This window comes from Canis aureus, chromosome 7 (assembly GCF_053574225.1).
Source record: "Canis aureus isolate CA01 chromosome 7, VMU_Caureus_v.1.0, whole genome shotgun sequence".
NCBI classification, from domain to species: Eukaryota; Metazoa; Chordata; class Mammalia; order Carnivora; family Canidae; genus Canis; species Canis aureus.
The window spans coordinates 68,068,246-68,091,527 of NC_135617.1; the positions used below are offsets into that span (position 1 = coordinate 68,068,246).

General features: G+C 51.0%; 1 protein-coding gene across 7 annotated transcripts in view; it reads right to left on the bottom strand.

Moving 5' to 3' along the window:
* Positions 1 to 627: 627 nt before the first annotated feature.
* PPARD (peroxisome proliferator activated receptor delta) overlaps positions 628 to 23,282 on the bottom strand; it is an 86,965-nt gene continuing 64,310 nt past the window's right edge. For all 7 annotated transcript variants that reach the window (XM_077904311.1, XM_077904304.1, XM_077904310.1 and 4 more), the window contains 6 exons: positions 14,823 to 15,053; positions 6,561 to 6,715; positions 5,705 to 5,843; positions 4,144 to 4,346; positions 3,519 to 3,969; positions 628 to 2,763 (listed from right to left, as the gene is read on the bottom strand). In XM_077904311.1, coding sequence (XP_077760437.1) covers positions 2,516 to 2,763; positions 3,519 to 3,969; positions 4,144 to 4,346; positions 5,705 to 5,843; positions 6,561 to 6,715; positions 14,823 to 14,952 — 1,326 coding nt within the window. In that variant the 5' untranslated portion in view covers positions 14,953 to 15,053 and the 3' untranslated portion in view covers positions 628 to 2,515. The remainder of the gene's footprint in view (positions 2,764 to 3,518; positions 3,970 to 4,143; positions 4,347 to 5,704; positions 5,844 to 6,560; positions 6,716 to 14,822; positions 15,054 to 23,282) is intronic.

A 23,282-nucleotide genomic window follows, 5' to 3' on the forward strand; every position in this document is an offset into this window, starting at 1 on the left:
CTCTCGGGGAGTCTCTACGAGCATGGCCCCCCTGGAAGCAGAGGAGAAAACCGGGGTGATGGGATCCCCGGGTGGCGCAGCGGTTTGGCGCCTGCCTTTGGCCCGGGGCGTGATCCTGGAGACCCGGGATCGAATCCCACGTCGGGCTCCCGGTGCATGGAGCCTGCTTCTCCCTCTGCCTGTGTCTCTGCCTCTCTCTTTCTCTCTCTGTGTGACTATCATAAATAAATAAAAATTAAAAAAAAAAAAAAAAAAAAAAAAAAGAAAACCGGGGTGTTGGCCAAGGAAAGGCTGGGTCTCACGTGCAGGGACTGCTTCCTCCAGGGCCCTCCTCACCCCGGCCTGGTTTGTGCCACGGCACCAAGGGCACGCGTACCTGTTCTCCCCCTCGTGCCACAGATGCTCTGCGCGGGGTAGGGCAGTGTCTTCTCGGTCCTCCACCCTCGCTGACTGAGAAGTGCTGAGCAGCCAGGTGGCGGGGGAGCCCGATCAACCCTCCTGGCCTGTGCCCCAAAGTCTCCTTCGCGCGGCCCCGTTTCCCCCTTCGTGCACTATAGGGGCAGGGGGACAAGTCCCATCAGCCCCCAGGAAGAACATGCAGGAAACCGAGGCAGCCTCAATCGAGTCTTAAATATTTAATTCCCATTTATTTAAAGTTCTGTCAGTCTGTGTACACTATTTATATTAAAAACACAGGAAGCTGGGACTCCTAGCAAAAATATACATTTCAGTTTTGGAGATTGTGTTCAGACACTGAAAAGAGCTAGATCCTCAGCACCAGGCCTGGGTGCGGGAGGGGGTGTGGGGGGGTCAGGCACAGCATCTTTCCCTTCACAGCGCTGGCTCAGAGGGAGCACCCCAACCCCAATCCTTGGTCAGCTGAGGGTGGGGGCAGGTGAGGGAAGAGTCTCGTCCATAGAGAATGATCCCAGGGCACGGAAAGTGGGGGGAGATGGACAGGACCCAGGAAGCCTGGGCTCTAACCTCAGGTCTTCCCCACCTTTCTCAGAGACCCTCCCCAGTCCCTCATCCCTCCAGGCCAGTTTCCTTCCTGGAGAAGCAGGCTGTGGGGGGGCTCTCTGCCTTCCTGCTCAGACACAGCATCCAAGTTGGGCTTTGGTCCCTCCTCTGAGGCCGGGTACTTCACCTGGGAGGAGGGGAAGGGTAGAGGCAAGGGCCAGAGGAGCCGTCCTGGGCCTGGCAAGATCCTCTGGGCCTGGCAAGATCCTCGGTCACCAGAAGCTGTGTGGGGTGAGTTCCAGGTGGTTGGCGGGGCTGAATACAGGGGAGGGGAGCACAGAACTGCGGGGACAAAGGGATGTCACACCGGGTGGGATCAGTTTATTCCTGGCATGCCCTCCATGAGCAGGTTCTGGGCTGGTTCAACAGGGCACCCCTGCCCGCTCGCTCACCTGTAGGCCCGGCTGGCCCATCTACCTCAGGGAAAGGAGGGTGAGGGTGAGGGGAGAGGAACAGGTAAAGTGATTCAGTGCTTGCTTGTGCTGGAGTGGCAGCTCCAGGGAGTGTTGGGTGGGGTGTGTGTGGGGGTGTGTGTGTGTGCATGAGCTTTTGGCTGTGCTCCTGTTTGGAGCCGAGGCCAAGCCCTGGCACTGGGTGAAGAAATAGGAGCTGTGGTTGGTGGCTGCTGCAGGGTGGTGGGAGAGGGGCTGCCGACGACCCCAACACCTGGGGTCAGAATTAAGTATGCTGCTTGCTGTCTTTCCTGCCAGCCTCTGCCTCTCTTGAGGCTTGCTCCTCTTCGGTGGGGGGCCCAGGAGGGAAGCCCACCTCCTTCCAGGCTGGAGGTGTCCCCCAGCGGCCAGCGCAGGGGACCATTAATGACACTGGCCTGGAAGACTGGTAAAAGAACAGAGAGGGTGTTGGTATTGGTGGGGCTGGGGCGTGCTGCTGGAGAGGGGTTGGCTGCAGAGGGGAGGGTGGCAACAGTGTGGGGGAGGTGTTCCGGCCCTCAAGGCAGGGCCCCGGTGACTTGGGGGGCTGTGACTGCAGTCAGCCCCAGGAAGCCGGGCCCAGAGAGCTTAGTGTTTCTTTGGCTGGCCCAAGTCCTTTGCTGTGAAGACAGAAGCAAGGCCCCTACCCTTGCAGGTAAAATGTTCATACAGAGGGAAGGCCCATTCCCCCCCGCTCCTGGGGGACAGGGGATGAGGCGGACGAAAGCAGAGGACCCGTTTCATGCTGCTGGTGAAGTAACACAAACTGTCTCACAGAGAGAAAGAGGGGCACACAAAGGGATGGGGAGACACAGAGGGAAGGTGAGAGAAGGCGAGGGAGGAAGGAAGGCGGAAACCCATAGAAAGGGGGAGAGAGAGCGCGCAAAGAAATGAGAAAAGAAAGAGGGTCTGAGAAAGAGGCGGATGGAAAAGGTGGGGGTAGGGGAAGGCAGGGAACAAGTGGCCGTGTGTCTGCGCACAGGACTGATCCCATGGCTCGGGGGTTATTCCACAGAAAGTCCTGGCTCTGTCCGTTCACCCCTGGAGGCCCCGGGCGCACACCCTTAGTACATGTCCTTGTAGATCTCCTGGAGCAGGGGGTGCAGCGAGGTCTCCGTCTCGGTCTTCTTGATGCGCTGCATCATCTGCGCGTGCTCGGTGACCAACTGCCGCAGGTCGGCCATCTTCTGCAGCAGCTTGGGGAAGAGGTACTGGGCGTAGGGGTGGTTGGCCTGCAGGTGGAACTCGAGGGCACGCAGGATGGTGTCCTGGATGGCCTCCACCTGGGGCACGTTTATGAGGCCTGGTCGGTCTGTGGGGACACAGGGTAGAGGTTGTGGGAGGGAGCAGGGGAGCTCCCCTATCTCTACCTCTACCCCGTGTGGGTGACCTGGCCCAGGGAGCAGCAGCCCTACTGATGTGACAGACCAAGCCCTGTCCCGTCAGTGACTGTTCCACAGAGTATTCTAGTCCCTCCACCCCTGGTCCTGGCCTGTCTCCTTCATTTTGTTTTTCCTGCTGAGAAAGGCAGTATGACCTCATGGTTAAGAGACTCACTGCCTAGATCCAATTCCCATCCCTACGACAGACCAGTGACAAGGCTGTGGGTAGGCCACTCAGCCTCTCTGACCTCAGTTTGTGCATCTGTAAAATGGGGTGATGCATCCACTGTGTTGAGTGGGATCAAATGAGTTATAATCTAGGAAAAGGAACCAGAACAGTGCCTGGTGTGAAGTAAGCTCTATGGCACTGTCAGCATGATGATTATTCTATTTATTGTACCAGAATCTGAAAAACGCGGGTAAAATATGGAGAACTTCTCCACCATCAGAAATCATCCCCATTAACATGCTGGCATATTTCTTTTCAGTCTTTTTTCTGTCTCCTCTCCATCTATAAGAGGGAGCTGGTCCTCCATGTGGTTGGTGCCTCGGAGGTTGCACTGCCATCCTCACATGGGCACCTCCCCATGCTGTTCGGGCTCCAGCCTGGTGCCCCACAGTGAGGGCCCAAGCCCCGGAAGGGCTGGGTGTGGGGGGCAGGCCCGCCTGCCCCCCCCTCACTTACCTCCACAGAGAATGATGGCTGCAATGAAGAGAGCCAAGTCACTGTCATCAAGTTCCAGGGCATTGAACTTGACAGCAAACTCAAACTTGGGCTCGATGATGTCACTGAAGGGTTTTCGGAGGCTTCGCAAGAACTCACGGGTGACAAAACCGGTGCCATTGGCCACCAGTAAGCCGTCCTTGTTGACGATGGAGGCCAGCATGGCGAATATGGCCTCGTGTACACCATACTTGAGAAGGGTCACCTGGTCGTTGAGGAAGAGGTTGCTGAAGCTGGGGATGCTCTTGGCAAACTCCGTAAGCTCACGCACAGTCTCGACTGTGGTGCACTGGCAGCGGTAGAAGACGTGCACGCTGATCTCCTTGTAGGGTGGCAGGCCGTTCACCAGCTGCTTCCACACCAGGCCCTTCTCTGCTTGCCACAACGTCTCGATGTCGTGGATGACAAAGGGCTGCAAACCAGGCCCTGTTAGAGGCCGGGCCTTGGGGAGACCCACCCATACACTCCCCGAACCCCTGCCTGGGCCAAGGCGCAAGGGGAGGGAGAAGGCCCGGTTCCCCCAGAAGTTAGGCAGGCAGCACAGAGCCTGGAGCCTGGGACTGCTGGGGCAAGCAGTGACACTCACCGCCGTGTGGCTGGCCTTGCCCGTAAGGATGCCACGGGCCTTCTTTTTGGTCATGTTGAAGTTTTTCAGGTAGGCGTTGTAGATATGCTTGGAGAAGGCCTTCAGGTCAGCCACCTGTGGGTTGTGCTGAGTCCCCTCGTTTGCTGTCAGCCCTGCCACCAGCTTCCTCTTCTCGGCCTCTGGCATCCGGCCAAAGCGGATGGCTGTATTGAGGGGGATGGGTCATCGAGGAGCCCGGGCAGGAGCTGGCACCCCTGACCTCCTTGTCTCACTACAGGTACGTGGACCAGAAATGGAGACACACTTTTTGAGCCCAGGACCCTCAGAAGCTCTACAGCCAGCACACTGGAATGTTGGGGAACCCCGCTAGAATGTAAGCTCCAGGGGGATAGGGCTTCTGTCTTGTTCACAGTGCCTGGCATACAAGGAACCCTAACTCAGGGAGCTGACTGAGCCACTGTAGCTGGAAGGCAGTGGGGCAGTGTGACAGGCGGGAAGACAGCCTGTGGTGTCAAAGGCTGGTGCTCGAGCTCTAGCTTGGCAGCTTACTGGCCGTGTGACTTAAGGCAGGCTATTTCACCTTTATTGGTAAGAAAAATGGGCTAATACTTAAATCTCACTGGACTGTCTGAACAATTAAATAAGAATATTCACAGAGTAAGCACTAAAAAATTAGTCATTAGAAATGGAGCAGGATCCAAGTCTGGTTTCTCTTAAGAGAAAAAGTGAGAAATGAGCTGGCCCTGAGATCTCCTAGGAAATCCCCTCAGCCTACCCAAGGAATGGAGCCTGGGCAGATACACACTGAAGGGAGGGACCAAACCCCAGACCCGCCAGCCCCCATCACCTAGGAAAATCTTCCGATGGAGGGCTTGGGTCCTGCCACCATCTAAAATGCAAGACAGGGTGGAGACATTTAAATAAGAGGCTCTCCCCAGCCCTCGGTGGGGACAGTGGGGGGGCAGTGTCTGACCCAGACAGGCAAAGAGGGGGCAGGTGAGGTTTCTCAAAATCCTACTGTATGGGGTCTGAAGACTCTGTAGGAGGCCCGAGTTCAGGGCAGGCTGTGTCTCCTGGGAGTGGCTGGCCTCCAGGAAATTCCTGTCTGGCTCCCGGCAGCTGACACGTGCAGTCACTTACTGGCTCCTGCCTGCCTTCAATAACTAAGAAGGGCCAAGGTGATCCCAGGCTTTAGCAGTGGCTCCTGACACCGTGTCAGGTCAGCTGAGACAGGCTTGAGGTTCTGGGAGTGGTGTTTCCAATGCTACTGGAGCTGGGGTCAATTCCCAGTTCCCGTCTGGGCCAGCGAGGGTAAGCCTCAGGTACTGGGAGGAGGTGACTGCCCCAGGCCCCAGACCCACAGCGGATGCTGAGCAGTCTGGGGAAGGCAGATCTGGGGAAGGACGGCTGATGCTGGCTCCAAGGCTCCAGAGTTGACCTTTACTCTGCGCCTGTGTGCCAGGCACTGCTCTGAGGGCTCTCCCTTCCTGGGCTCCCCTGATTCTGGTCTCAGGCTGTGTGGAGCCAGCATCTCCTGTGTCTGGCTCGGGGTGGCTCTCACCATTATGCGACATGCCCAGTGCCACGCATTTCTGGAAGCGGCAGTACTGGCACTTGTTGCGGTTCTTCTTCTGGATCTTGCAGATCCGCTCGCACTTCTCATATTCCAGCTTCATGCGGATCGTCCGACGGAAGAAGCCCTGAGGGACAGTGAAGAGGTGAGAAGAAGCCACAAAATGTGGAGAATCCTGTTCTGCCCAATGGGTTATGTTAAGTCAGGGGCCCCAGTTCTATGTGAAGATGTAGAAATTCCTGAAATTTGGAAGTAATGCAGGGAAATTTCCTTTGGAGAGGAGGAGGAGAGTAAACAATTCTAAAACCTTTGAGAGTTACATACATCCTTTAAATGCTTGTTAGTTTGGTAACATAAAATTGTATCATGGCTAACCTGATATCTTCATAAATGTATCTGGTTCTTGGCATTTTCTAGACAGTGGTTTAGTAAAATAATATATAAAATTTTGATGGGTGTGCAGTTGGGAGGATGAGCCCCAAAGCAGCCCTGGAAATAGGAATGTTAAGTTTCCTTTTTTCCCTCAGAGAGACTCTTTCAGGTGCAGGAAACACTGAGGTCAGGGTGATGGTTCAGCCCAAGACCCTCACTGGGTGCTGCCGGTGTTCGAGAGCTACATCCCCAGGGGGTGCTGGCAGCCAGACAGCCCAGGAGAGTGACTGGGGTGGTGCCCTGCAGGGAGGGACCAGAGGGACCAGGGCTGAGGCCTGGAATGGTCCCCAGGACCTGGCTGCCTCCCAGGTGGGAAGTATAGTAGGTTCTGTCAGGGCCTGGCCTCTCTGGCAGGTCATCTCACCATGTAAATACAGCCCCGACTGCCAGCCACCACTTGCCACGGCCTCACCTTGCACCCCTCACACGCATGGACACCGTAGTGGAAGCCCGATGCCTTGTCCCCGCACACACGGCACTCCATGTTGAGGCTGCCACACGATGCCCCATCACCGCCCATCTGTAACTGGTCCAGCAGTGATGGTGGCGAGGAGCTCCGGGAGAGGTCTGCGAACACACAACATGGGGGTGGCTTCACCTTCTGCCATGATGGGGGCCCAAGGAAGTGACTGGGGCCCACGGGGGCAGAGCAGATGGTAGGAAGAGCCCATGTTTCTGAATCACACAGCTCTCACTCAGCTCATTAAGAGCTATGTGCCTCAAGGAGTCAACCTTTCTGAGGATCAGTTCCTTCATCTAGAACCCAGGGCTTTTCCCTAGACCTGACATACAGCAGGTGTTTGGGAAATGGCAGCTTATCAGTATTGGGGGAAGTCAGAGCCTGCCTGGGCTGTACTCACCATCGGGGAGGAGAGGGGTATGGGTGTGTGTGTGTCCTGCCTCAGCAATGCTGGCCTGCCCATCTGCCCTTCTCTGCTCTGTCCTGATGCTCGAGCAACCTCCTCAGGGGCAGGGGTTAAGTCCCCAGACCAGAGAATCAGTGGCTCAGAGTAGGACGGTACCTTAGGCAGACCCATGCCATGGAGCCGCGCCCGGACTTAACATTTCCCAGGCTGCCGTTCCTCCCTTTCTATAATCCAGATAAAGGTCACTCCACAAATTATCTTGAGTTCCCTCCTAAGGCGTAACCCACCCTCCCCAGAGTGTACCCCACCCTTCTCACACCTTCCTCAGCTCCCCCCCTGTGGTACTCGGAGTGACAGGAAGAAAGCCTTCAGCCAAGCCCTATCTCAGCCACAGAGAGGGGAGCACGAACACCAGACCAGACCACAGTGGAGAGGATCAGGCAGCCTGCCCCCCGCCCTGGGCTGGCAAGGGCAGGGGAGCCACAAGTCCCTGATTCCTAAAATTGGCCTGTCCTGTTCCAGGGCCTTAGCTCCCAACCTTCAGCCATTCCACAGATGAGGGAGAGTGGGCTGCCTGGGAGGGCACAGTGCTCCTGTGGGAGGGCAGAGCCACTATGGTTTCCTCCAAAGCCTCAGCCACAACATGACAGTCTGTATGTGCTGACCCAGTGTTGGATGTCCTCCACCAGGGTGTGAGGGCCCTTGGGCAGGAACTCTGCCCCCAGGGTGCCGCTTCTGCATAGGGAGCAGGCTCTGAGCAGTGACTGTGACATAAGGGGTTCTCAGGCTCCCTGGGCGTCCTGCACTTGGCACCACCTGGCTGTAGGGGCCGGGCAGATCCTGGGGGCACAGTGATGGGGGCCACAGAGCTCATGTTATGAGCTGCTGGAAGAAAATGAGATCACACATAAAACCCCTTCGTAGACACCTGTGCACTTCCTTCTCCAATCTGTGTGGTCTGTGTGCAGGTTCACTTTGTGTCACTTCTTTCAAGCAGTTTTGTTTTTGTGGCTTACATGTCTGCCTCCTCTGCTAGACATGGGACATCTCTAATCACATTGCCTTTGGATCTCAAAGCCCACCTCCACCACCGAATCTCAGCTGCAGTAAACCAACCTCTCGCAGTGCCCGCCTTCTTCTCCCTCCTGGCCCTGGATGCTGGGCAGGTGTCTGGTCATTTGCACCACAGGAGGCAATACCATCCTCTCTTTTCATTCAACAGGCATCTGATGAGCACCTGCTGCATGCAAGGCAGGATCCAGGCCCTGCCCTCGACTAGCTGAAGTAAGAACGAGGTAAGAAAACTGAGACACAACACAGCGAGTGGCAACACCGGCCGAGGGGCAGGCAGATGGTGCAGGACTTCGAAGGAGCCACCACTCAAGAATGAGGCTGTCAGGGAAGGCGACTGCTGCTCTCTCTGGGCTCCAAGGTGAGAGCTTTGGAAGACTTCCAGGTTGGCTTCCAGATGCTCAGAAAGAGCAGGCATGAAGGTTAAGAATGTGACTGAGTTCAAACTGGTGTTTTGGGCTCAACACCCAGTTTTGCCCTCTGGGCCCCAGTTTCCTTCTCTAAAATGAAAGTCATGGTGAAAAGTAACACAGTTACTATAGAGAGAAGTCCTAGAACTTGGAAGTGCATGTGAATATCAGTGTGAATTAGGGCTGTGCCTATCAGAAAGCCATAATTCTGCATACTCCAAGCTGTGTACCCCACGCAGGCAGGGACTGTGACTTGTCCTCTTTCTGGCTGGTTGTATCCCTTCCCCTACAGCTTCACATAAATCTAAGGGGGGTGGCGGTGTCTCTGCTTATGAGGCCCAGAGAACCCCTAGAACCAGACCAAGCCTCCTTTCACTTCCCCTGACCTGCCACTGGCCCCTGGCTCAGGGGCCTCAGGATCACTGGGAACCCTGGGAGAAGCTGAGATGTTCAAGCCTCACCAGCCCCCAAAGCAGTCTGAGCTCAGAATCCTGGGGACAGACCCAGGACGAGTGTCTCAGAGGGAAGTGCTGCAAATGGGACTGTGGAGAAACAGACTCAGGGCAGTGTCAGGGTGCTGGATCACACCATCCTGCCCCTGGGTGGTAAACAGACACAAGCTGCAGAACCCAAAAGCAGTTGGCAATGCTTGGTAGTGGCAGGCTAATAGGACAAGGGCACCCCTCCCCCTGCCCATTTGGAATAAGAGAACAAAAGTAACTGAGACACACGGCAGAGAGGCAGAGGGGATGAGGTGCTAGGGTGGGCAGAAGTGTATGCATCCTCCAGGGGTAGGCTTCGTGGTGGAGTGCATGTGCAGCGGGGATACTGAGGTGGTGGTGGTTTGGGAGTCAGTTTTCTAAAGATAAAGGTTCTGTTTCTTCCTGGCTGACCAAATGGCTCAAGGATTTACCTTTGAACCACCATCCTACCCAAAAGCAATGATAGCAGAATGCTCCCCCATTCTGGGGACCAGGTTCTGAAGGTCCTACCACCTTGTCCATGACCTCCTGGTGGGAGACTAGGGTTTCGAGAGGCCCTCCCCCTTATCAAGAGTCTCTGCCTTGGTGCCCCTCAGATATGCTGGCTGGAGACACAGGCCATGCCAGTTTGAGGGCCAGCTGCCTGCACAGCTGCTCTTCTGAGCCAGCCCAGTGCCGTCCTCCCCCCAGTTCCTCCTCTGCTCTCAGGAAATATACTTGCTCACCTGATGGCCATCATCTGGCACTGAGCTCTGCCTCTGAACTTCTACTCCAGCCACGCCCTGCCTGACTCCCCAGGCATCTCCTAAGGGCCCACCTCTAGCTCTCCCTCAGGAAGGGGGAAAGAACCAGCATTTATCAGCCACCCCCCGCCCCCCCAAGAGCTTGTCAGTATCATTCTATATCACCTTGGAGGATAGTAACTTGCACCATTTAAGATGAGGAACTTGAACCAGGGCATGTTCCTGGAGACCCGGGATCGAGTCCCAGGTCGGGTTCCCAGCATGGAGCCTGCTTCTCCCTCTGCCTGTGTCTCTGCCTCTCTCTCTCTCTCTCTGTGTGTGTGTGTGCGCCTCTCATGAATGAATAAAATCTTTAAAAAAAAAAAAAAAAGGATGAGGAACCTGAAGCTTGGTGAGGTTAAGGAACCTGCCCAAAGTCATCTGTCTCATACTTGGTGGGACTGGGACTTGAACCTAAACCTGATTTCCCTGTAAAGACTGTGTGTCTATACAAATAATATCTTTTTTGTGCATGCCTACTGTGTGCCAGGGGCTCTGCTGGATACTGTATACCATTAATCTCATGTGAACCTTAAAATAACCCTTTGAGCAGGTCTTCTGACCCTTTTATAGGTGAGGTTAAGTAACATGCTGACAGTGGCATTAACCAGATTGTTAATTTTATGTGTCATCTTGGCCAGGCCATCATATCCATACTGACCAGTTTTTGGTCAAATATCAGTCTAGATGTTGCCGTGAAGATAATTTTTTAGATGTGATTAACACTGAAATCGTTACTCTCCATAACATGAGTAGGCCTCAGCTAATCAGTTGAAGGAAGGAGGAATTCCGCCTCCAGACTGCCTTCAGACTCGAGCTACAGCATCAGCTTCCCTGGGTCTCCAGTCTGGTGGCCTGTCCTGAGGAATTTCAACTTGCCAGCCCTCACAGTTGTGTGAGCCAGTCCTTAAAGACAGACACACTCTATGTATGCACACAACCTATTGGTTCTGTTTCTCTAGAGAACCCTGACTAATACAGTGCAGAGTAAGAATTCTAACCTAGAACCACCCAACCCCTGGGGCTGAGCTCTTACTGTACTCTATAACTTTCCATATGTATGTATATATTCATTACCACTAATCAATAATTCATGAATATGATGAATGATGAGACATGTCATTGCTGAGGATGACACCATGCCATTACTCAAATGTTTAGACTCAGAGTAAACACTAACCCCAACACCCAGAGAGCAAACCATCTGTTGCACCATCTTGGATTACAAGTTCAGCAAACAGACACTATTGACCTCATTTACATCATTTATGTATAGATGAGAGTTCTCTTGTATATCTAGGCTCCATTGCTGGCAGTATACTGTTGTCCTGGCTGGGAGGGTGGCCAGGAGGGGTCAACATTATTTACTTTGCTGGCAGAGCCAGCAAATAGCTTCTGAAGTCAGGGTCAGTTCTGTGGGACTCTGGATCTGGGTTACTGAGCACCCTCCTTACTTCTGTTGTCCTATTCACTTGCACAGTGGGCTTCTCAGGGCTGGCATGCAGTCTTGTCCTCAACTGAACAGCCAGCCCCTGCCTGGACACCCACTGAGTGCTTGCTAGGAGAGGAGGTACCAAGGCCAGGAGGAATGGCACTTTATCCTCCTCAGCCCCAGCCCCACAGATCCCTGACCTCTTCCTTGGGTGTGGATGGGATGCCCATCACCAAAGCAGGAGGGGACAGCTGCCCCGATCCCTCCCCAGCTGGGGGACCCCGGGCATGTGAGTTGCCTCGCTGCTGTGTGCTAATAGTGAGGCCTGTCCTGCCTGCCTCTTTTGTCAGATCTTGAGCTCGGTACAGAGATGCAGAACCTTAGAAGGTCAGAGGGAAACAAACTGTGTGATCTTCCTGCCGTTTCAGGGTTTGAGACTGGGTCTCATCCTCCTGAATTCCTGAGGGGACTCCAGAGGCTCATGCGGTAGGGGAGAGAACCTCACCCAGCCAGCCTTTGAGGTGGGCAGACTAAAGGTAGAGACTGAGATTAGAGAAATGAAGGCACCAGCAAAAGCCACAGCTCAGAGTCACAGACTTGAGATTTCTGCCCTGGTTGATGTGATCCCCAATACAGGATGAGCTCTGTCTCCAGGGCTCCTCACCTACTGGCCTTTTTTTTGGGAAACAAAATTGCATTAACTTTCTAAAGCGACGCGTTTGCTTCTTAAATGATGAGAGTACCATAGATTGAGGATAATACATAATGGCATGCACCATCTTATAAGGCATCCTCTCTGCCACGATCCTACTCCTCTGAGTTAATGGCACAGTCCTTTGTGTGTATACTCTTCAGCGCCTTCCATGATACTGAAAGATTTTTAAGCAATGGGACCCCCAACTTGGCAGGAGCTCTTTTTCCCGTCAGTGTGTTCAGACCTACCCTATCCTTACTAATGACTACACAGCATTCCACAGTGTGGCTCTACCACAGTTTACATAACCAATTCCCCACAGATGGGTGCTTGCCAATTCTTTGCTTCTCTGAGCAGTGCTGCAGTAAGTAAGTGTGGAAATCTCTGTGCGCTCTGAGCGAGTATTTACATGGGATACATTCCTAGGAGGGGAGCTGCAGGGTCAAAGGAATGAAAGAAGTGACAGCCTGCATAGCCCAGCTGCCCTTCCACTTTTGTGGCTGGAGGGCCATGTCTTCCCCCTCTGGCCAAAACAGTTCTCTTTGCTAATCTGACAGGCTAAATGACATCTCATCTTGAAGATGGCTTCTTTGATTAGTGAGTAGACTGGAAAACATTTTGTTTTCCAGCCATTTGTATTTGTCCTACCACAAACTCACTGTTTCTATTTTTCTGTTGCTTATCTTGCAGAGTTTGTGGGAACTTTTTATATACTTTGGCTTTAACACATAATGGTTATTCTCGATTCTTTTTTTAAAAGATTTTTATTAAAATCTAAAAAAAAAAAAAGATTTTTATTAAAATCTTAAATATTTTTATTAAAATCTTAAAAAAAAGAGACATGAAGAGAGAGGCAGAGGTAAAGGCAGAGGAAGAAGCAGGCTCCACGCAGGGAGGCCGATGTGGGACCCAGTCCCAGGACTACAGGATCATACCCTGGGTGGAAGGCAGGTGCTAAACCACTGAGCCACGCAGGCATTCCCTAGTCTCAATTGTTCAACAATTGAAGTCTTTCTACCTCTACTTCATCAATTTATTGGTAAATGGAATCCATTAAATATCATATCACACATACCACTGCAAGGGTAGTTGGGCAAATTTCTTCCCAGACATCTCCCTGTGTGCCCTAAATCTCGCTGATAAAGCTCCCCAAGATGCCATCACCATGTCCACCTCACCCCACCTGTACACCCAGCACTGCACCCTGGTCTGCATGTGAACAGGAGTATCATGTAGGGGTGTGTCCCCACAAGGGTGTGTAGAAAACTCCAGAACAGGTCATTACTCTCCAGGTAATTTCTATGTGGCTGACCCAGATGTGGGGATAGGGTGGGCCAGGCCAGGTGGTGAGGCCACAAATTCCATCACCTTCTCTTCCCTTTTCACTCTTCCTCAGTGACAGACCTTGCTCATTCTTAATCCCTGGTGTTTTCCTTCTGCTGCCTAACCGCCCCCGCCCCCGCCCATCTCAATTTTATTTTATTTTATTTTATTTTATTTTATTTTATTTTATTTTATTTTATTTTATTTTATTTTATTTTATTATTTTTTTTTCCATCTCAATTTTAGAACAGTATGTGTTATTAGCTCTGAGTGACCAATCACCTTTGGTCAGCCATTCCTCTTCTGAGAAAGGCTGGGTCTCTGAATTCATCCCAGTCACCAACACATAGGGAATGGTTACGCTGGGGGTTGGGAGATACTTTCTCTTGAGTCCTGAAATCACACCAAGCCCATTTTGGTCATTCCTGGGTATATGAGTGGGATCAGAGGGATGGGATGATGACCTTCCCCTTATCCTATCCACCACATGCCCCGAAGAAAAAACTGCAAAATCCAGAAACTCGTTTTGCAGGTTCAAATTAGTGTGGCTTGAGGATTTGGGCCTTTCTTAAATATAGGCCAGGCAGGAATCTGTTCTACTCAGCAGCCCCTGCCCTACCTTAACTCTGATACCATTTACCTCCTCCCCATGCAGACACAGGGCTTCAGAGATCATCCCGTGGGGTGGGTCTGCTCCCCTGCCCTTAATCACCTGTGGCCAGGATTTCCTCCAGCTGAAACCAGCAGCAAGATCAGGGTGTCCCCTGCCAGAAATACATCCTCTTGTGATCCTAAGTCCCTTCTGTGGGTAAGGGAGCAAGAATCAGGTGAACATTGGCACTTGAGGGGGAAAGAGAGAAGCTGGTGAGGAAAGGGTTGGGAATAGGGAAGCGGCAGCAGCAGCAGGGAAAACCAGGGGCTAAGGAGTGGATTCTGGGTGCCCCTAAGATGGACATAACATGATGCTAAAGAAGATGGAAAGAGAATAGTACAGGGTCCCAGAGAAGAATGTCTACACTGCTACTAACAGTGGATAAACAAATGGGGAACTGACAGTGATATAAGAGAAGCTAGAAACTGCCTGAATGCACAAAATTAGTCTTAATTACAGTCATTCAGACTAACCGCTTAGCATTTATGCCTAATTACAGCACAGCTCGATGATGTGTATAATTAGCACCAGATCAATGGAGCTGGGTGTTGTGACTGATCATTACAATCACAGGTACAGTTGATCTTTCCCGTGTGCTGTTCATGCAGATTGGCTCCAGATTCCTTGGGCGGCAGCAGTGGGAATAATACTGATGACGACATGTATTACAAATGCTAACTCATTTAATTTTCACAAAAGCCCCAGTCCACATCCCCTTCAAGCCCTGTCTGTTTCACAGAAAGAAGAAGTGCAACTTGCCCAAGGTCCCGCAGCACTGATGAGCAACAGAAGAGGGGTGTGACTATCGGCTCCAGTTCTTTTTTTTTTTTTTTTTTTCCGGCTCCAGTTCTTAACCATTCTGCCCCTCTGCACCCCATGCTGCTGGCTGCAGAGGGCAGGTTTTCGGTTAGGCCTGCTCTGCTTCCTCTACCATGTGTCCCCCACCGCCGCCCCCTCTTCACCTGTATAGCTGCTGGAAGGAAGCGAGCGCTCTGGTCCTCCATTGAGCTCTGGGGCTCCTTCTGCCTCTGCCACTTCCTTTTTCTCCTCCTCTTCCCGGACCTCAGGGGCTTCCCCCGGTGGCTGCTCCATGGCTGATTTCCCCTCGGCGCCACGCCTGCAGGCCCGGTCATAGCTCTGGCATCATCTGGGTCTGAATGCAGCTGGACCTCTACAGGGCAGTTCCCATCAGCCTGAACCAAGGGGCAGACAGGAAGAGGATGAGAGGGTGAGAGAGCAGGACATGCCAGGGGGCTATCACCTCGGGGACAGGATGGAGGGAACTCCCCTGTTCCTGCTTCTTCATGGCAGGAATGCCTCCTCCCTGGAGTGCTATCCCACGGTCTCTGCTCCTTGTACCACAAGTCACTTTTCCTCCTGCCCTTTGTCTACTTGGTTCCTAAGGCCAGTCTGTGGGGTTCAGAGCAGTATCCACGATCCAGATAGGGTGACACACCACTGTATCACCTTTCTCTGGCTCCTCGGCCCCTTCCTCCTCTTTGAGCCAGATCAAAATGACTTCAGGGTCTTTTTCCAACTCTGTGTTCCTCCTGGAGATTCTGATAGGCATTGTACCTCCGAATCCCCTCCCCATCCCCTCCAGCACTCAGGCTCTCCTAGGCTGCAATTCTTGAAGGGAGTAGGTCCTATCCTTTCTGTGTCTGGGTGTGGGGAAACAAAAAGATACAAGCCTCTGCTGTGCTAGGCTGACAGTTGACAGCAGATCTGCAACTAGACCCTCAACAGCATAGCCATCAGGCAAGCGGAGATGCATTCTGTCTAGGAATTTTTCCAAAGGGGGTTCCTGGGTGCTGACTCCCATGTGGAAGAGGCAGTTCCAACCCTTGGCAAGTCATATATTGCCCACAAACACCACAGTCAGTGGTGGTAACATCATGAAGTGTTGTGGGGGCGTCATCCTGTCAGGGAACAGTAGGGAGACACCTTGAGAGTGGGGTGGATTTTGATTAGAGATGGCATGGGACTTGTCTTGGGGACACAGCATGAGAAAAGACTCAGAGGCAGCACAGTGGGGAGCAGTGAGGAGTCCTGGTGGCCAATGGAGTGAGTGCTGTAGGATAGAGGATTTGGAAGGATGGCTGGGAAGGTGGGTTGCATCCAGGCATATAGGCACGACTGACTCTATCCTTAGGCAGTACAGGCTGTGGGAGGATCGAGAGCAGAGAAAACCTGCTTTAGGGAAATTCAAGCGTTTGTGGGACTTCTGGATGTGCCACAGGCAGCTCAAACTCAACCTATCCAAACAGAACCCACTGTCTGCCCCCAAACCCGTTCTTCCTCTGGTAATTCCTACTTAGTGACTTGCATGCTCATCTACCCACTTATCAAAGCCACAAGGCAGGAGTCAACTGAGATTTTTCCCTCCCCCATGCTGTTCTACACTTAAAAAGTTGGCTGTATGCTAGAACGGCTGGGGAGTTTTTAAAAATATGGATGTCTGAGCCTGTCCCCAGAGATTCTCATCTGATAGTCTGGGGAGCTGCTTGGGCACTGGGATCTTTATTTTTAATTCTCCTGGTGATTATTATAATGTGCAGCCACGCTTGAGAATCACTGCTCCAGAGCAAAGCCACTTCCAATGGACAGTAAATCTTCCCTCTCATCATTCTTTTCCAGCAGGCTTTCATTTTCCCTTGTTTGGACTGACAACAACCTCTCCAAGTGTCAACGAAAGGCAGTTTGGAAACTCAACTCTAGTGTCTAAGAGCTGGGGAGTTAGGGATATGGAGATGTGGGGGCAATCTGTAGATGTGGGGAACATCCGAACATCCTTGTTGATTTGACAGCCACAGGAAGGGATTCAATTCACCAAAGGAGAAAGCAACACAACAAGGAAGGTCAAAATAGGCATCAGAGGGCAGCCCTGGTGGTGCAGCGGTTTAGCGCCACCTGCAGCCCGGGGTGTGATCCTGGAGACCCAGGATTGAGTCCCATGTCAGGCTCCCTGCATGGAGCCTGCTTCTCCCTCTGCCTGTGTCTCTGCCTCCCTCTCTCTCTTTCTCTCTCTGCCTCCCTCCCTCTCTCTCTCTGTCTCTCTGCCTCCCTCCCTCTCTCTCTCTCTCTGCCTCTCTCTCTCCATATTAATAAATGAATGGAATCTTAAAAAAAAAAAAAAAGAATAGGCATCAGAGCAGACAACAGGGCACTGGCCAGAGGCAAGAGAGACATGGGACAGACACCTCAGAGTCATGGGAAGGGCCGTTTCACGGGAGATGGCTCAACCGTCTCAAATGCTGCAGGTTGAAGGGTGATAAACTGGTACATGACCCCTGGAGTCAGTGATCGCCAGGTCATCAGTGACTTGGGAGACAAGTTTCAGTCAAGTGGTTAGGATGGAAACGTGCTCTGAAGAAGAAATTTGGTAGTAAGGAAGGCAGGACAGTGAATAGAGACTAGTTTTTCGGTAAATGCCAATGTACTACCTAGAGAAAGTAGCAAAGCCAGAAAGGGTTTTCGACTAGAGAGACTCAAGTAAGCCATGGACAGAGGACAGGTCTACAGAGAAAGACGGTCTGAAGACTCAAGGAGAAGCTGGGGCAGAATGAGAGACAGGAGGCGAATAATTCAAGGGCACAGGATGAGGAAAATATGAACTATCGTGGCAGCTGGGGAGGGGGTGGTTAAAGCTCACACAGGCTGGCCTCACTCTTTTCATTAATAAAGCAGGGAGAAAAGTCAACTGAGAGTAAAAGCAAAGAGGCTGGATGGAGGCACTTTGGCAACCACGACAGGGAATCAGCTGGAAAGGAATACAAAGAATTAGAGCAAAGCCACAACAAAAATTAAAAGTGTAATGACACATGAATAGACAATCAATGAAAGAGAATACAAAGAGTCTATATAAATAGATGCAAACACATATGGAACTGTATTACGTTATAAAGACAGTACTTCAAAGAGAAAAAAAAATAGATTCTCCAATAAATGGTAAGTAATGGGGACAACTGAGTAGCCATCTGGAAAAATCTGGATGGACCCCTACCTCAAACCTTATATCATTTTTTTTTAAAAAAGATTTACTTATTTATTCATGAGAGACACACAGAGAGAGAGAGGCAGAGACAAAAGAAGAGGGAGAAGCAGGCTCCTTACAGGAACCCAATGCAGGATTCAATCCTGGATCCTGGGATCACAACCTGAGCCAAAGGCAGCCGCCCAACCGCTGAACCACTCAGGCGTCCCTCAAACCTTATATCAAGACGAGATCCAGATAAATAAAAAACATTTTTTTAAAGTTAAAAATATATACATTATCAGGCACCTGCTGGCTCAGTCTGTGGAGCATGCAACTCTTGATCTCAGGGTCATGGGTTTGAGCCCCGTGTTGGGCATAAGGACTACTGAAAAAAATTTATACACACACACACGCACACACATACCTCCTTCATGGTAGAAAAAATCATAACAAAAAACATAATAAACTGGGAAAAATATTTGCAACTCTTATCCAAGGGCTAATTTCTCTAAAACATTCCCCTAAATAAGGAAAAGGCCGGCAATCTAAAAGAGAAACAGGCTTGGGATATGAAACATGTATACAGAAAAGGCACCCATTTGAAAAGCTGCTAAACACTCAGAAAAAAAATACAAAGTAAAACAATACTGAAATACAGTTTTTACGATATTAACATATTGCTAAACATAATCTCACACATCCCTGGTGGAGAGGTAAACTGGCACAACCTCTGAAGAGAGTAATTTGCCTACATTTACCTAAATTACAGGTACACATTCCCTTTGACCTAGAAATGCCACTTTTTTTTTTTAAGATTTTATTTATTTATTCATGAGAAACACAGAATGAGAGGCAGACATAGGCAGAGGGAGAAGTAGGCTCCTCACAGGGAGCCTGATGCGGAACTTGATACAAGACTGGGATCACACCCTGACCGCAAAGGCAGACGCTCAACCGAAGAGCCACCAAGGTGGCCCTAGAAATGCCACTTTTGAGTTGTATCCACCAGCTATGTTTCAACTTCAGTAAAATGACAAGAAGTATTAGTACAAGGTTATTCATTACAGTATTATTTGACTAGTAAGAGGCAGGGGATAAGCAGAATGTCTATTAACAGGGGCTTTAGTAAATAAATTATGACATGGGAACAGGAATTCTATGTGGCCACAAACAAGAATCATGTTTATAGATAGGACTCTCTAAAATATATTAACAATGGAAGAGAAGAACTTGCAGAATGAAGTGAAAGGCTACACTTCGTGCAAAAAAAGATAAACTGAAGCTGTGTGTGTGTGTGTGTGTGTGTGTGTGTGTGTGTGTGTTTAAGACAGGAAGGCTACAGAAGAACTGGGAATGTTGGTTGCCTCCAGGTCACTAAAGAGGAGAGGTTTTTTTCATGGTACCTTTTGTGTTTTTTATTTTTTTAAAAAGATTTTATTTATTTATTTGACAGAGAGCCAGTGAGCAAGAGAGAGAACACAAGTAGGGGGAGTGGCAGAGACAGAGGGAGAAGCAGGCTCCCTGCTGAGCAGGAAGCCAGATGTGGGGCTTCATCCCCAAAAGGCAGATACTTAACTAACTGAGCCACCCAGGTGCCTCCTTTCGTGCCTTTTAAACTCTGAACTACAGACATTTGTCTGTTCTAAAAATAATTTAAACTGGAATAAAATAAAGAGGCAAAACCTACAAACGATAATGTAGAAGATGAGAGGGAGACAGCTGGAGGTGCTCAGGCAAATACACATGGAAAAATGTCTGGGATAACCACTAAGGTACCATGGATAGCACGTTTGATTTCCAAATTATTTCAGTAGAACAGAAGAACTTAGAAGTCATGTAAAAGTCTAACTTTCTGAGAAAGTCTCACAGATGGGGAGACGATGGAGACATAAAAACTATGATGTGACGTAGGATGGACTGGATCCTGGAACAGAAAGAGGACAGCGGTGGAAGAACTGGTAGAACTGGTAGGATCTGAATAAAATCTGCTTAGTTTGTAGTACTGAACCAGTGTTCATTTCTTAGTATGGCTAAGTGTCTAGCGTTTATGTAAGATATACCCAGTAGGGGAAACTAGATAAAGGGCATTTGGGGACTCCGTACTATCTTGTGAGATTTCTGTAACCTCTCAGTTTTTTTCAAAATAGAGTTCTTGTTTTTGTTTTTTAAAAGATTTTATTTATTCATGAGAGACACAGAGACACAGGCAGAGGGAGAAGCAGGTTCCATGCAGGGAGCCCAATGCGGGATTCGATTCCGGGAGTTCGGGATCATGCTCTGAGCCAAAGGCAGATTTTTAACTGCTGAGCCACCCAGGCGTCCCTGTTTTTTTTTTTTTTTTTTTTTTTTTAAGATTTATTTATTTATTTTTTCATGAGAGAGAGAGAGAGGCAGAGACATAGGCAGAAGGAGAAGCAGGCTCCATGCCGGGAGCCCGATGCAGGACTCGATCCTGGGACTCCAGGATTGCACCCTGGGCTAAAGGCAGGCACCAAACCGCTGAGCCACCCAGGGATCCCCATGTTTTTTGTTCTTTAAAGCTAAAAAAAAAAAAAAATTCTGGATTTCTGGCTTCTCTTGAAAATTTGGGCAGACCTGGCCACTGGGTGCCTGCGTGCCCGACACCACCCTTTACCCGGACAGGTGTTCACCACTGGCACCCATCATCTTGGCTACTCCCTGCTGTCATTCCCTAGGCTGCTTCACTCATGTGGCACGTCATGAGGTGTCCCCTCCTGTGGGAATCTGAGTTGGGTTAGCAGACCTCAGTTCCTCAAGGAACAATCCCTGATCTTCCAACCTGACAAAGACTAGACCCAGAGCAAGGCAGTTCCCGTCATGTGGCTCTGATTACAAGTGGCAGCCTGGGGCAGTCACTTCTCATTGTTTACCTAACTCTACTCTACCCCTTACTGACGGAGGCCCAGTTTCTTTGGATCAGCCACGTGCTTAGCTAAACACTCCATTTCCCAAGCTCTCCTGCAGCTACTGTGTTCATGTGATACAATGCTGACCAATACGTAAATAGACATCTATTGGAAAAGCCTTCTGAAAATAGTTTCTTGATCAAAAGAGATGTTTGCCCTCTCCTCTTCCTCCCTGGGCTAGGAATACTGGGCCCGGAGGTGGAACAGCTTCCTTTGGAGCAGGACAGGTTAAGAGGGTGGGGCGAAAAGCAAGAAGGGGGCCCAAGCAGTTGCTGAACTAGCCCTGGAACACCTGTCTCCAGACTACTGGCTACGGGTGACAACGAAATGCCTGTTTTATGAGGCCTTGTTTGCCACACTTCAGCTGCAGGCTGCTGAATACAATCCTAACTGAAACAACACGGGGCACCTGGGTGGCTCAGTTGGTGAAGCATCTGCCTTTGGCTCAGGTCATGGTCCCGGGGTCCTGGGATCAAGCCCTGTATTGGGCTCCCCGCTTACTGGGGAGTCTGCTTCTCCTTCTCCCTCTGTCCCCGCGTGTGTGGGCGCGCGCGCTCTCTCTCTCTCTCACACACACACACAAATAAATCTTAGAAAAAAGAAGAAACAACACAATATATAGGACACCTACCTAAATAGGAGAACGGGGTTGTGGAGAGGGGGTTGGCGACAACACTGGGGAAAGGACCTTGGTGATTACCAGAAACAGTCTGTGACAGTTGTAGCAAGAAGTACACTCTCTGAAAAAAGTAGTTATTCTCTGAATAACCGAGACCAGATACCCTGATGCTTTGTGCTCCACAGGACTGAAAAGTCTGGGGCAGGTGAGGAGTGAGAAACCCTTAGCCAGGCCTGTGGCTGAAGGGGCTATAGGAGGCTTCTGCGGAGTAGCATCAAGAGTATGGGGAGCATGGTGACAGAAGGCTCAGACAGCATGACTTCCAAGAGCTCCAAGCACAGCGGTGGCCACGACCACATGGTAAGCGATGTGAGGCTGATCAGAACAAACTGTTTCTGGCTCTGTGGAGCTTGGCTGTCAGTGGACACGGGGTAATGCACACCAGACTGTGGTGATGAGAGGGGCATGAAGATCTGGGGTCCCCCTTAGCAGCTGGAATCAGAGGAGAGAAAACCACAGCACTGCCTCGTAGAGATACTAACAAAATATTTTCTCGCCCATTCCCTCGTACCCTCTGATCCTCTGAGTGACTCTGGGGGGATGGGACGGGGTTCATTGTCAGTACTGAGTTCTGGAAGGAGGGGTGGGAGCTGACTGAGCTCCCCCTACACATCATATCTGTTCAATCCTCCAGAGCTCCCACAGGTGAGCCTTGTGAGCTCCCCTGGGGAGACGAGGGAAGTGACAAAAAGCTCTGGCCTCAGGAGCCTGACAGGGTGTCTCTCGGAGAAGACACAAAGGATAAAGCAGAAGACAGAGGGGTTCAGACACGATGGGGTGTGGGGCTGGCCAGGCTTCTGAGGAGCTGCATGGACTGGGCCACCTTATGCATCTCTGACACCTGGAGCCTCAGCTTCTGTTTCTATATACTAACTGGTAGAAGGTTCTTTCACATGAACAGAGGAACAGTCAGCAGTTGCAGAGGGTGCAAGTAGATGCCTTTAGAAACAGATGTGGCTCTGGGCTCTGGCTGGAGTTCTGAATTTGGGGCCAGACCAGGATCCTTGGATTCCAGGCAGATGTTCCTCCCCAGACTGGAGTTGTCTCTTCTGGCTGTGACCAGCGGAGGGGGGAGGGGAGCATCAGTCTGGCTGTTCTAAAACCCACACACATCCCTTGGGCTGTTTCATATTTAGATGTAACTGCTGTGCTGCAGCCCATCCCTGCATTTTGCCAGAAACCATCCATTTTCACACAGCCCTGGCTGTTCCATTTACAGCGGAAGCCTGACCATCTTCCAGAAACCAACGCCGCCCCACCTCCACCACTCTCGGCCTGCTGGGTCAGGAGATACTCTGATCCCCAGGGCCCTGCCCTCACCCCACTGGGCCCAGGCCCGCAGGCTGGACATTTCACAGGGGGCTGCCTCCCCATTACCACTAGCCCTGCAATGGACCTTATTTCCTTTCCTTTCTTCAGCTCTAGCACTAAGAGTAGCACACCCTGGCACAAGGTATAACTTTTATGTGGCTGAGAAGCCCGGTTTTTGCTACTGCCACCCTCAATACTGTGCCAGAGCCAGAAACCTTCTGATTGTGTCCCAGTTTCCCCCCACTTAAGAGGTCGGTACTGTCATCATACAGAACACAGGTCCTGTAGCCAGAACGAGGAGGTGCCGCTCTGCTGTGCTTGGACAAAAAATGGAGTCTCGAGCAAAGGAATTTCTTATAAAACAAATGCCCTGACAGCCCTGATTCTAGCACGCACATGTGTCTATTGTATGGATACATGCTCACACAAGCCTGCTGTGCAAGCAAGCCCCGTGCTCCCACTCCAGTACCCACTCTCTTTTTTGTTAAGACTATTTATTTATTTATTTTAGAGGGAGAGAATGTGAGTG